At 40.0% G+C, this 11,677-nt stretch overlaps 1 protein-coding gene across 2 annotated transcripts; it reads left to right on the top strand.

Moving 5' to 3' along the window:
• Positions 1 to 6,278: 6,278 nt before the first annotated feature.
• On the top strand, positions 6,279 to 10,390 carry LOC109767228 (transcription factor PHYTOCHROME INTERACTING FACTOR-LIKE 13). Of its 2 annotated transcripts, XR_002233823.4 has the most exons (9): positions 6,279 to 6,543; positions 6,631 to 7,015; positions 7,136 to 7,234; positions 7,309 to 7,374; positions 7,474 to 7,539; positions 7,626 to 7,919; positions 7,998 to 8,158; positions 9,316 to 9,422; positions 9,508 to 10,390. XR_002233823.4 is itself a non-coding variant. In XM_020325989.4 (8 exons), the coding sequence occupies exons 1-7, from the start codon at positions 6,290 to 6,292 to the stop codon at positions 8,124 to 8,126; spliced, it is 1,293 nt and encodes a 430-aa protein (XP_020181578.2). In that variant the 5' UTR covers positions 6,281 to 6,289; the 3' UTR covers positions 8,127 to 8,158; positions 9,508 to 10,390. The 2 variants fall into 2 exon arrangements, 1 of the variants encoding a protein (XP_020181578.2); XM_020325989.4 differs by lacking the exon at positions 9,316 to 9,422 and having other exon boundaries at positions 6,281 to 6,543.
• The last annotated feature ends 1,287 nt before the right edge of the window (positions 10,391 to 11,677 follow it).

The raw sequence follows: 11,677 nt of genomic DNA, 5'->3' as shown, positions 1-11,677 counted from the left end.
GCCCATGGGCGTCCAGGGCGTACCCATGCCATGAGACCATTTGGGGCCCTCGGGCACCGCCTTCCATTGATTCCTTCGCCAAAAAATCATATTAAATTGCTAGGGTATTTTGACATGTATACTTCATAAATTCTAGATATGGAGACATATCAATACCTCCTCCCCATACACGAGATGTTGAATTGACCCCCAACCTGACCGTCCTCCTTGGCGCGCCCAATGAGTACTGCCAGCATATCTGCCAGAAAAGGAGACACCAGATCTACCTGACGCAATCCCTTACGCATCTAAAAATAGTGGCCAATATCATCGTTCAGCTTTAACGCCACACTACCTCCTTGTACAAAAGTTTCCACCTGCTAGTCTATGACAATTGGATGCAAATAAACCTAAGTAGTTTCAGCTTCTCATTAGAGTTCCCATTTTTTGTTATTAGGTGAAAGAAAGGCAAAAATTCATTTAAACATTTAGTAGATTATCCTATCTCCAAATAGCAGTAACTACTTTTCATACAAATTAATATGATAAGAATGTCACAAAACCAAAGCCAAAAAACCACAACAGTTCAAACATACTTTAATCCAGTGTTCTTATCAAGTTAATTATTATCCCAACCATGCAAGATTCAAACTTTAGTACTAAACCCAAGGTAATAAACTCAAAATATATCATTTTAACATGTGCCAACAAAGTCCTAAAACTTTCTAACAAAATCTAGATGATGCACAGAAAGTTATAGCCAGAACATGCCATTTCTATTACTCAAGAAGATTTAAGTGAAGCATAAAGAGTAAATAGAAAAAGCAAGCACCTTTTCTCCATAATGATGTAAATTAAAAAGGTGATGATTACATTTATTTAGATTAAAAATTGGTCCAAGGTAATGCAAACAAAGCAATACTAGATACAAGAGGTGCAAAGGGGATCATACACTGTTTGCTGATGAAGAGTGGGGTATCCCCAAGCTTAGCCTTACGGATCCTCTTAGAATTAAATTGGGAATGAATTGAGCATCCCCAACATTTAACCCCAAACCCTCCTGGCTGGTTGTGATTGTGATGACATCCCTAATGGAGTTAACCTCGTAGAAACAGTATAGCTCAAGGGAACTGTGAGTTTGGGTTAGTCCATATATCATAATTAAATACTTCTACTTGCTATATGTAATCATTGCAATAGTGTATGACATTAGGGACAACAAAAGGACCCAATTATATCCTCTCTTTATCAAAGATAAACTGAAAACTATGCAATCCTATAGCAAAATCATCAGTTGCATAAGAATCTGTCAAAACAGACTAGCAAGTAGAAACATAATTAATCATGACACTTACACAACTCAAAAAGTTGCTAAAAATTAGGACAAATATTAGACATGTGCAGTTCTAATTTGTAGAAATTTCAGGTCAAAATCACATACCAGTAAGTCGTACATTTTTTACAAGAACGAGAAACAATAGAAAGCTGAACACCAACTACCACTAGGTCTAAACATTCAAACTAATTGCATAACTTGGCACTTTATTGAAATAAAAAATTGTACAGTAAGTTAAAAAGGTTTACTTTCTTCAAACTAAGGAAAAATATGATTGTCGGCTACCTCCCAAAAGCATTTTCTTTACTGCCTCTGAGCTGGACATTGATAATTTGGAAGATGCTCACAAGAAAAACTTGTGACCATAATTCTTTTGAAGCACAAAAGTGAGCACCATAAAGAACATATCAAGCACATTTAAGTCTAAAAAACTTACTATGCATATGTACCTTGTAAGCAAATAATTAATTGAAGCAGAAAGTAACTATCATAGAAAGGGATGCCAAGTGCAACTTTGAAAGTTTCGACATAAAGAGAGGGAATTTGATGTTGTTGATATATATAACCATGTATTCCTCTCTTATAATAATTTTCAATGGCATCATGAACAAATTCGACAATGTATCCATCACATAAAACATTATTTTCATGATCCATATGCATAAATTTTTTGTTACTCCACTTACAAGCACAATCATTTCATTAGTAATAGTGGGAGCAAAATTATTTTAGGTATCATGTAGGACTTGAACACTATAGACTTATTGTACATTAGAATGGTACTCTTATTCAGTTAGCAGTATTTCTCCTCATAATTATGACAAGTTTCATAAGGATGATTATCATTTGTCTTTATAGCATAAGTACTAGCACATTAATCATTATAGGTAGCAATTTTGTTCTCATCATAATTAATTGAAACACCCTCCAAATTTGTAGGATTAGCACTAGCTATAGTCATGATCTCTGCAAACCAACTTTTATCAATATTGCAATAATATTTAACACTTCCCAAAATAGTGGGATTATTGCTACCTAGAGTCATGACCTCTCCAAACCCACTTTCAATAATATTGCAAGCATCATGACTAGGAGGTGTATTCTTATCAAAATAATTTTCTCTTGCATGCTAGGATCACGAGGTCTAAAGAGCTCATATTCATTTACTGTTTCACATTCATTATCATAAGCAGGAGGATAAACATAGGGATTCTTAACAACATAAGCATCTTGAAACATATGGTCCTCATTCTTACTAGCAAAAATATTTTGCATCACATCATACCCAAGCTTACATTTTTCATACCATTAGACAAATGATTTTAAAACATATCCTCCTCACTAGCAAAAGGGGTTTAAAATGTATCATCATCAAAGCAAAAGGATTTCCAATCTCATATTTGTCCATGTCATTTGCATAATTGATATTCATAGAATATGTACTAACAATTTTTTATTGCGATCATGATTAATATTAAAAGAACACACATTAATAACAGTTTTAAATTCTTCTTTAAATACTTCACGACCATGGTCTAATTCCATGTTTTCAAGATAAACTTTGTAAATATAATCAAGAGCACTCATTTTGTTATTGTTTTCTTCCATAAGGCAAACTAGTGAACAAGAAACTAAAAGATAAAGTTGGAACATCTAAAGAAGATACCTTCAAGCACTTACCTCCCTGGCAATGGTGCCATAAAAGAGCTTGATGTCTACTACACACTTCTATTCTTGTAGACTCTCTTCAGCCTCTAAGAGCAGAGTTTTCTAGGATAGTAGCAAATGTCACTCAAGTGTATGACCTAATGTTTATCAATCCACGGGAGATATGGGATGATTGTATTCTCCTCTCAAGCAACCTTGCAATAAGATACAAGATGTCTTGTGACAAGAGAGTAGATCTAGAGGATGACAATGGAAATGAAGACTACGAGCAAAAGAGAGCAGGGAAGAAGAAGTTCATGCGTCTACGTAACAAATGTCGTGTAACTCAAAAGAAATGACGTGCATGATGCGGCAGATTTTATTTAGAAGTTTATTAAGTACAAAACAATGAGACTAATGGAAACCTTGTTGTCTAATAAGTTTCAGAGAGCGAAACTTGGTATGTACATATGTTTCTATAACGCAAGTTTCAGAGGAAAGAACTTAAAATTTAAAGTTTAAGGTAGGAAAGAAACAAAAGGCAAGTTTCATAGAACGTAACTTCAGAAAACAAGATCTACAAGGTTAGGAGTAAGAATAAATTCAAATGGAAGAACAATCATTGTGGTTGGAAGAATGAAATCATAGTAGTATCCGTAACGAAAAAAATCCAACGGAACGAGGATTATGTCCAAGATGTAATAATGTGTCGTACCATAATAAGGACATCAAATAAAGTGTTGATGAATTTGCAATGCGAAGAAGTATGCCATGAATTTGTAATGGGACTCAACGGGAAGACACAGATAATTGGACGGGCGTAGAACAAATTGAAAAAGAATACGATCAAACGAGTGAAAGGAAGAACACATATGACATGAAAGAGAAGACCAGTACAATGTGACACTAGAGCATATGCACCGAGTAAGAAGATGATGAATAGTAACAATAGTTGAAAACACTATTGAAAAGAACAACCAGTTGAAAAATAAAGAAGGAATTGAACATGACGGGAAGATGTAGAGAATGTACAAGAACATGGAGAGAGAAGAATGACTGGAAGAAGTATTAGTATAAGTATATTGTGTCGTATTGATAGGATTCATAGTTTTCATCTCTTTTTAGGCAATTTCTGCATAAACAAGTTTTAAGATCATGGCTCGCATCAACGGTTGCGTATGTGCTTGCCCCTGCACATTTTCATGCTTCTTCCTTATTGTTGATAAGTGCTGCTACTAGTTGCTATTCGTGGTTGGTGCACTAGCTTTTGGGAACATAAAAAATGTAAAAACAGTGTCTATGTTGTCCTGGATTATTTGCCTCCCTTGATGCATGCTGCTTTTTGATGGTGTTCCCTGCACTGATCTTGTCTGAGTGTATCGCACATGTGTTGTCTCTCGGTGCTTGGTGCTTGCCCTCCTGTGATATCATCCCCTACGACGTCTTCTACAGGTTGTGTTGATCGCTCTACATCGACTTCTCTCCTGATTTCCGTCGATGGTGGTGGTCTCTCTGCACCGACTTCTACAGACGGTCATTGTGGTCGCTCTTTTGTGACTCCTCTTGCGGCCTCCGCACATGGTTATTGTCACTCTACACCAACTCCTCTCATGACTTTTACCAACCATGTTGGTGCATATGGCTTCGTCGACTACTCTTTTCACATGTGCCTTCCCTAGGCACTTGGTGCTTGTCTGCATGCGACCTCGTCTCCTCCATTGACATCCGCAGACAATATTGGTCATGCTACACTACCTCCTTTTACGGCTTTGTGATTCTACACATGCACATACATCTTAGTGGATTCTTGATACTTCTTTTCACATTCACGATTCATCCACTTTGTCCTCTATTTGACCTCTTGATTCTACTGTTCATCTTCTCAATGTTGGTTGTACCTCCCTCCTAATTAATGGTTGAGGCATTCTTAACCCTTTGTCTTTTCATGTTCCTCGGTTATCATGCAGCTCATTTCTTACGTTCAGATTACTGACTCTGGTTGTAGGGTTATTCTAGACTTTGACTCATGTTCTGCCACTACGACTGCTCCTAGCCTCTTCGCTTCTTCTGGCTTTTCTACATAGGCCTATTCTTGTAGCTCATGTCGCATGTGTAAATATTTTTAAACCTACAAGATTCAAAATCAATTTTGATTGTGCTTCCAAGAGGTTGAGGCGAGATTAGGTTCGTATTGAGATCATGTGCATCCTTGTTTTTGTCCGTGGCTGGCTAACCAACGAAACATGTAGCTTTGGACTCTACCTGAAACCTTTTCATTATAGTTTGAGCGGCTTGATGCACCACACTTACTCGTGGGAAGTACACATATATTGTTATGAAAAATACACTACAATACGTGAAAGTACACTTGGTATAAAAATATTTGTTAAAGGCTATCAACAATGGATCTAGTTTGTGAGGATGGAAGTGATTCATAGTTTGGAAGCTCAGTTTGAAAGGTACTTCACTGAAGTTCCAATCCTGGAAGGCCCTCCATCGAGACAGGAAAAATATTACCAAATAGATGTAAGATGTCCGCCTTATTATGGTATCTATGACTATGTAGAAATGATGTTGTTTTTAAGGGCAAAAGTTAATCTCCTCTAGAGGCTATTTTTTGTTGCACGTATTGTCTTTGCATGTGTCTATGCTTCACCAAACTGAGTATCAACCGATGTTTAACACGGGTGGTTAGAGAGGTTACCCAACATGGACGACAGTATAATCTCTAGATCAGACCACCACCTCTCTCGATATAGACATAGTATCACTCACTAGGACTTTATTATTATTGATATTTTAGATTTTTATTTTTCTTTTGTCGGATAGTTCATGTTTTGGCTGTGTGCATGATAGATATGCAGAGGTCAAGATGTTGTCCATCGTGATTGTATCCGTTTGATGCTATATTTTTCTAATTAATGTAAAAGCTTATTTTATCAGAGTATGTGTTGTTCCACATACTGCCATGGAATACCGCGCGAGATAATTGGGTACGTTTTCGCCGGTGGTTACTTTTTTTATGAAAAAATGTACTTTATTATTTCTGTATTTTTCTATTGATTTTTTATTTTCATGTTCAATATGCAAATACTGTATTTTTCTTGGTGGCTGCCGCGGATTCACAGTCGGGTCTATTTAGGACACATCTAGATGTGATATAGTTATGTCACATCTAAACTGATGTCCACTCCTTCTGTGGTCTATTTTCTTATTCTATTTTTTTTGTTGCTGCATTATATATTTGTAAAAGCTTAGACGTGACATTTTTAAAAAATATTTAGATATGCATTATACAAACTGTTCACAGCCACACGGGCGACAACGATGTCAACGGATCCTCCCCTCCATACAAATGCAGCACAACTCTTCTCTTCTCCTCTCCTTTTATTATTCCCGAGAAAATCCAACCCAGCTAGACTAGCCCACACTCCACACTCCACACCTCCTTCTCCTTCTCTCCAGAACAGAGCTTGGCTCTCCGCCGGTTTCTGCTCAAGTGGAGAGGCCCGTCAGCTCGACGGCTCCAGGATCATGGACGACGGCGCAAGACCGGCGCCCAACCACAAGAGGCACCTCCCGTAATTCACGAGCTTCTCTCTGCCCAATTGATTTGTTTCTTTTCTTGTGTGCTTGTTGTTCCTTGTGCGAGCCTTCTCGTGGCGCAGACTGCAGGAGGCGGGCGGCGAGCTCGTGGAGCTGCTGTGGCAGGACGGGGCCATCGTAGCGCAGGCGCAGGCCCAGACGCCGCATCGGCGGTTCCCCCAGAGCGGCGCGGCCAGCGGCGTCACCGCGGAGGACGCGGCCGCGTGGTTGATCCCGGACGGCGGCGGCGGCAGGGACCTGTACTCGCACCTCTGGCACGGCGTCGTCGACGGGGACGCGGGGGCGCTCGTGGCGGGAAGCGGCGCCGGGACGAGCTTCTGCGGGAGCAACGCGGTGACGGCGCCGGCGCTGCTGCCGTCGCCGGAGGAGGAGCCGGGCTCGTCCTCGGCGGGAGGCCAAGCGCTACTGTCTAAGAGGGGGAGGGACGAACTGGGTAGCCACCGCGAGGTTCTCTTCCTTTTCCCCTCTACCTTGTCGGCGCAGACGGCGACATTGCTAAGCACTTATTTAAGTTTGTGTATAGTTTCGGCTGAACCGGTGACGGAGGGAATATTATGATGTTTGCAGGATGCCGACGACTGTGAGGCCGTCAATGAGACCCGCCCGCAGCGGCCGGCGGCAAAGCGAAGGACTCGTGCTGCCGAGGTCCATAACCAATCAGAGCGGGTAAAGCCCTGACGACTCACCCATTCCAGTGTTGATCTGTTGCAAACCAGTCTCGTGATATTTCTGTTTTGCAGAAAAGAAGGGATCGGATCAACGAAAAGATGAAAGCATTGCAAGAACTCGTACCCCATTGCAACAAGGTATCAGAGAAGTTTCTGCATTAGTACTTGTGTTCTTGAACCATTGTTACGTTTCTAGTTTGGTGTGGATGGTTGATCCTAGCTAAAAATTAATTGCAGAGCGACAAGGCGTCCATCCTAGACGAAGCAATCGAGTACTTGAAGTCTCTGCAACTGCAAGTTCAGGTTCAAAATTGAAAATCACACCCTGAATTTCTAATCTCTCCTCAATCAAGCACGGTATTCGACTCACAGTGTTGGCTTGGGTTCAGATCATGTGGATGACTACTGGGATGGCGCCCATGATGTACCCTGGTGCCCACCAACTCATGCCGCCGATGGCCATGGGCTTGAACGCAGCGTGCATGCCCGCGACGCAGAGCCTTAGCCAGCTGCAAAGAATAGCACCGTTTATGAACCATCATCTCCCAAATCAAATGCCTAGGGTCCAATCTCCAGCTATCGATTCCCTCAATGTGGCAAACCAGATGCAAAACAATGGTGTCTGTGGTGAGCCAAGAAACCCTTTCCTGCATCCAGACGACACACTAACAGCAGCATCTCAGGTTAGTACAACACACTTAGTCTCCTCCTGATCTATCAGACTTTTACTCCTGTTAGCTTACGGTGTCGATTCCTCGCAGCTGCCGGATATGTTTCCCTATGCATCTCAAAAGGCACAACAAAACCAGAATCATCAGTTACTGCCTAACACTGACATGCCAGCTTCAGGACCCTGCCCGCCATCTTTTGCTGACGGAACTGGAACATAAGACCAGGCAGTTTCAAGCAAGATGATTTACTGGTCAGTATAATGTTATTTTTTATCTTTTTTTACGTAATATTTTTTTACCTATTAACTGAAACTCCAATAGGCATGTATATATCAGTAGATGAATCTCCTAGAAAATTCAAAGTTTGACTGAAACTCCAATAGGCATGTAGATCGGTAAATAATGTGCAGGCATGATTTTTATTGAGTTATCTATGAAATTTACTATATGCTGACATTATTTCCCAAGCTTAAGCGCATGCACTTAGCGTATGGAACCTACCGAATTGCCGTCGCCGGATGGAACGGTTCTTGATATTTTGTTCCCCTTTGGCACCTTCCGGGTCCTGTCCAATCAGTAGATTAACTCTGATCGCGGCGGTTGTACATCCGTTTCACTCTTTCGCTGCTACATTCAATAGACTTTTTTGTCAGATTTGAAAAATAAGTCCCACTAGTTCACAAACAATTGGGTTGAGCATCGCTCTCTTGATGCAGACAGACAAGGAATGCAACAAGGACTTGCATGAGATCAGCAACTAGTGAAAATACTACTAGTAATAGCCAGATGAGATCCTTGATGCTATCCCAACAAGCAATTTATGCAGTGTTATTGCCGAAAATTATCGTCATGATACAGGATCATTGGACCGATGTAGAGGCTAATGATATACTAGTTTCAGATAACCCAGGACCTGTAGGACCTTATTTACTAATCAAGTTCTTTGGTTTATTTAGATTGATATCTTTATTTAGAGGCTAATAATATACTCTCTCTATTTCAAATTAGTTGAAGTTCTAGGTTTGTCCTAAGTAAAGACGTCTTTAAGTTTTACCAAGTTCATAGAAAAAATATATCAACGCCAAATTAGTTTCTGTAGATTCTCTATAAAATATATTTCAGTTTTGCTAAAGCACATCTAGATGTGCCATAAGTATTGCACATCTAAGTCCTGTATCATTGATCTTACACGAAGATTCGTGTGGGTATTTTCTTACTATATATTTGATTAATTGATTTTGTAGATCTTAGCAGATTTTTCCATAGACTTGGTTAAACTTTAAAAAGTTTGACTTAGGATAACCCTAGAACTTCAATTAATTTGGAACGGAGGGAATACTTGTTCAGATATCCCAGGGCATCTAGGACCTTGTATACTAATCAAGTTCTATACTTTACTTGTTTTTAGATTGGTCATCTATCTATATGATAATATAAGATGCCAAGGAAACACAGACATGTTTGCCACATCCCCAACGAACGGCCAGAATAACTCGCAGGAAGCAATAAAATACTGTATGACGATGCTAAGTTTAGCTCTTTATTTCTTTTCCTTATCATCTTTGACATGTTGCTGAATTTTTGTGTAATGATCAACCAGGGGGGGTGGATACAGGAGGTCAGAGCAAAATGGTCCTAGAAGAAGAAGAGATATGATATGATACCAAGACGCTGTGTGCTGTAAGGCCAGGGGAAGATCATGCAACACTGAGCCTTCGTGGCACCACTAAGCAACCAACACGTATGGGCCCGAGATCATGCTGATAGCAGATACTATTCTTATCTGAAGAATAGTCTTGAGCATCACCTTTCTGTTTATGGAAGGATTTGGTCCATGGGAGATGAACTTGGGCTTGACAGGGACAACAAAATATGCTTCTGCTGATATGCTGCAGATCTGGAGATGACATTGTTGGAGCCAGCATCCGCACAGGGACACAACTTGGGCAGTTCTGCTCGGCTTTCCACCGATGTAACTCCACTGGTGAGACCTAATAGGACTGTCCTGTTGACCTGCGGTCCACGATTCAGCTATCGATATAAAAAAACAAGTTCAGGCAGAAACTTGTGCTTTTGGGACACCATTGTAGATCAGGTTTGCATATGCCTTTGAGAATTCAGACAAGTGGCACATGAAGATCATTCTCATTCATCCATCAGGATTGCGAGATTGTACCACATGTGGTGATGCCCTGTTACAAGTTAATCAGGACTGTGATGGTCATCATCCGTTTCGTCACAGAGTAATTAGTCTCTGAAATTATCGATGCAGCTCCATGTTTATTGTGCTAATTGTGAGTCAGCTTCAGTCGCCGCCAGTCGAGACTGGGACTTTGCTTTGCATTTATACATCGAGATTTGGTTGTCATGCCCAAGTATTTATGCGTATTGCAGCGATTGATGTAGATGCTTGGCAATTTGGAGGACAGATATACACATTCTCTGCGTTTTGCTCTTGTTTGCATATATTTTTTCTGTGGACAGCTGCAGATATAAATATCTAGTCGTAGTAAATCATAGCTGGTCAAAATTTCCCACTTATGAAAAGGTAAAAAAGATGGCTTCGCCTAAGTTTGCAGTTTTTTTTCTGTGGACAATTGCACATATAAATATCTAGTAAATCATAGCTGCTCAAAATTTCCCAGTTATGAAAAACAAAAGCCAAAAGAAAAATGGCTTCGCCTCGGTTCGAACCGGAGACCAACTACACCACGAAACCTGCAGTGCTATGTTTACATATTCAGTACTTATAATCTAATTAGGCTCAGTTGACGAACCAAACAGAAAGCGAAGGCGAAATGAGAAGCGGAAGGGAAGGAGCATGGAGGAGAATGGATGTTCTGAACACACCGACCTCTGATGACTTTTACGCAGGATCCGAGGCCAAAAGTACTTCCTCTGTAAACAAATGTAAAAGCGTTTGGATCTTTTATATTTCTTTACAAGACAGGCATGGAATCTTATCCAGCGTCTTAAGTAAGATTTTACATTAGGTTTAGAAAGTAAAGTTTATTGAAGTTTGACAACCACAATATTTCTCATACAAGCAACTCATAGATGATTAGTATATGAAAAAGAAATTTCACATATAATTATATTATCTTGGACATCTTTTATGATTGTAAATACCCATTAATAATTTTCAAACTTGATCAAGTTGGTTGAAGTTGGACAAGGAAGACAACGTAATGAGTTATGGTTGGGTATATTTGCATCGAAGATATATTGTTATGGATCCTCCAACATGTGGTGCTTATTTATAATCTTTGCTAGCCAAAATTTCTATACTAAGCATGAATACTGCTTGTGCATCCAAAATCCTTGAGCCAAGTTTCTTCCATGAGTGTCCACCATACCTACCTATATACGGTATTACCCTGTCGTTTCAAGTAAATTTGCGTGTGTCATCTCTAAAACCTTCAAATAAACATCTGCTTTGTGTGCCCGTACTGCTCATGGAGCGACGGGTCGGTCAGCATCTTCCATGTTAAGCGGGTTATTCTCGTGATGGATGTTTATTAACTTGTCTTTGCACGAGAGAGGCTGGTAATTGGGATTTCCAGTCCTGTTAAGCAAAAAAAGAAAGAAAAATATAATAGAATAAACTCTCCCTTGAAAGTTGATTGTTTGGAGGGCACCCGTGAACTCGGTTAACCATGGCTTGTGTTTGTATGGTTGAGGGGAGTAAACTTTTCATTTCAGCATAGGAACCGCCAATAATTTGTTTAGCATGGAAGATATTGAAATTCTTAGTCGTGACGTTGACAGGA

This window comes from Aegilops tauschii, chromosome 2, assembly GCF_002575655.3.
Source record: "Aegilops tauschii subsp. strangulata cultivar AL8/78 chromosome 2, Aet v6.0, whole genome shotgun sequence".
Taxonomy (NCBI): domain Eukaryota; kingdom Viridiplantae; phylum Streptophyta; class Magnoliopsida; order Poales; family Poaceae; genus Aegilops; species Aegilops tauschii.
Note: the sequence above shows the minus strand (reverse complement) of the source record. Positions and strands in the feature narration are given on the sequence as shown.

Bases quoted from the DNA above. Each gene is read 5' to 3' on its own strand.
- LOC109767228 (XM_020325989.4), top strand. From the start codon at position 6,290: ATGTCAACGGATCCTCCCCTCCATACAAATGCAGCACAACTCTTCTCT. The intron at 7,016-7,135 runs GTTCTCTTCCTT...TGATGTTTGCAG, and splicing joins AACTGGGTAGCCACCGCGAG to GATGCCGACGACTGTGAGGC. The intron at 7,375-7,473 runs GTATCAGAGAAG...AATTAATTGCAG, and splicing joins TCGTACCCCATTGCAACAAG to AGCGACAAGGCGTCCATCCT.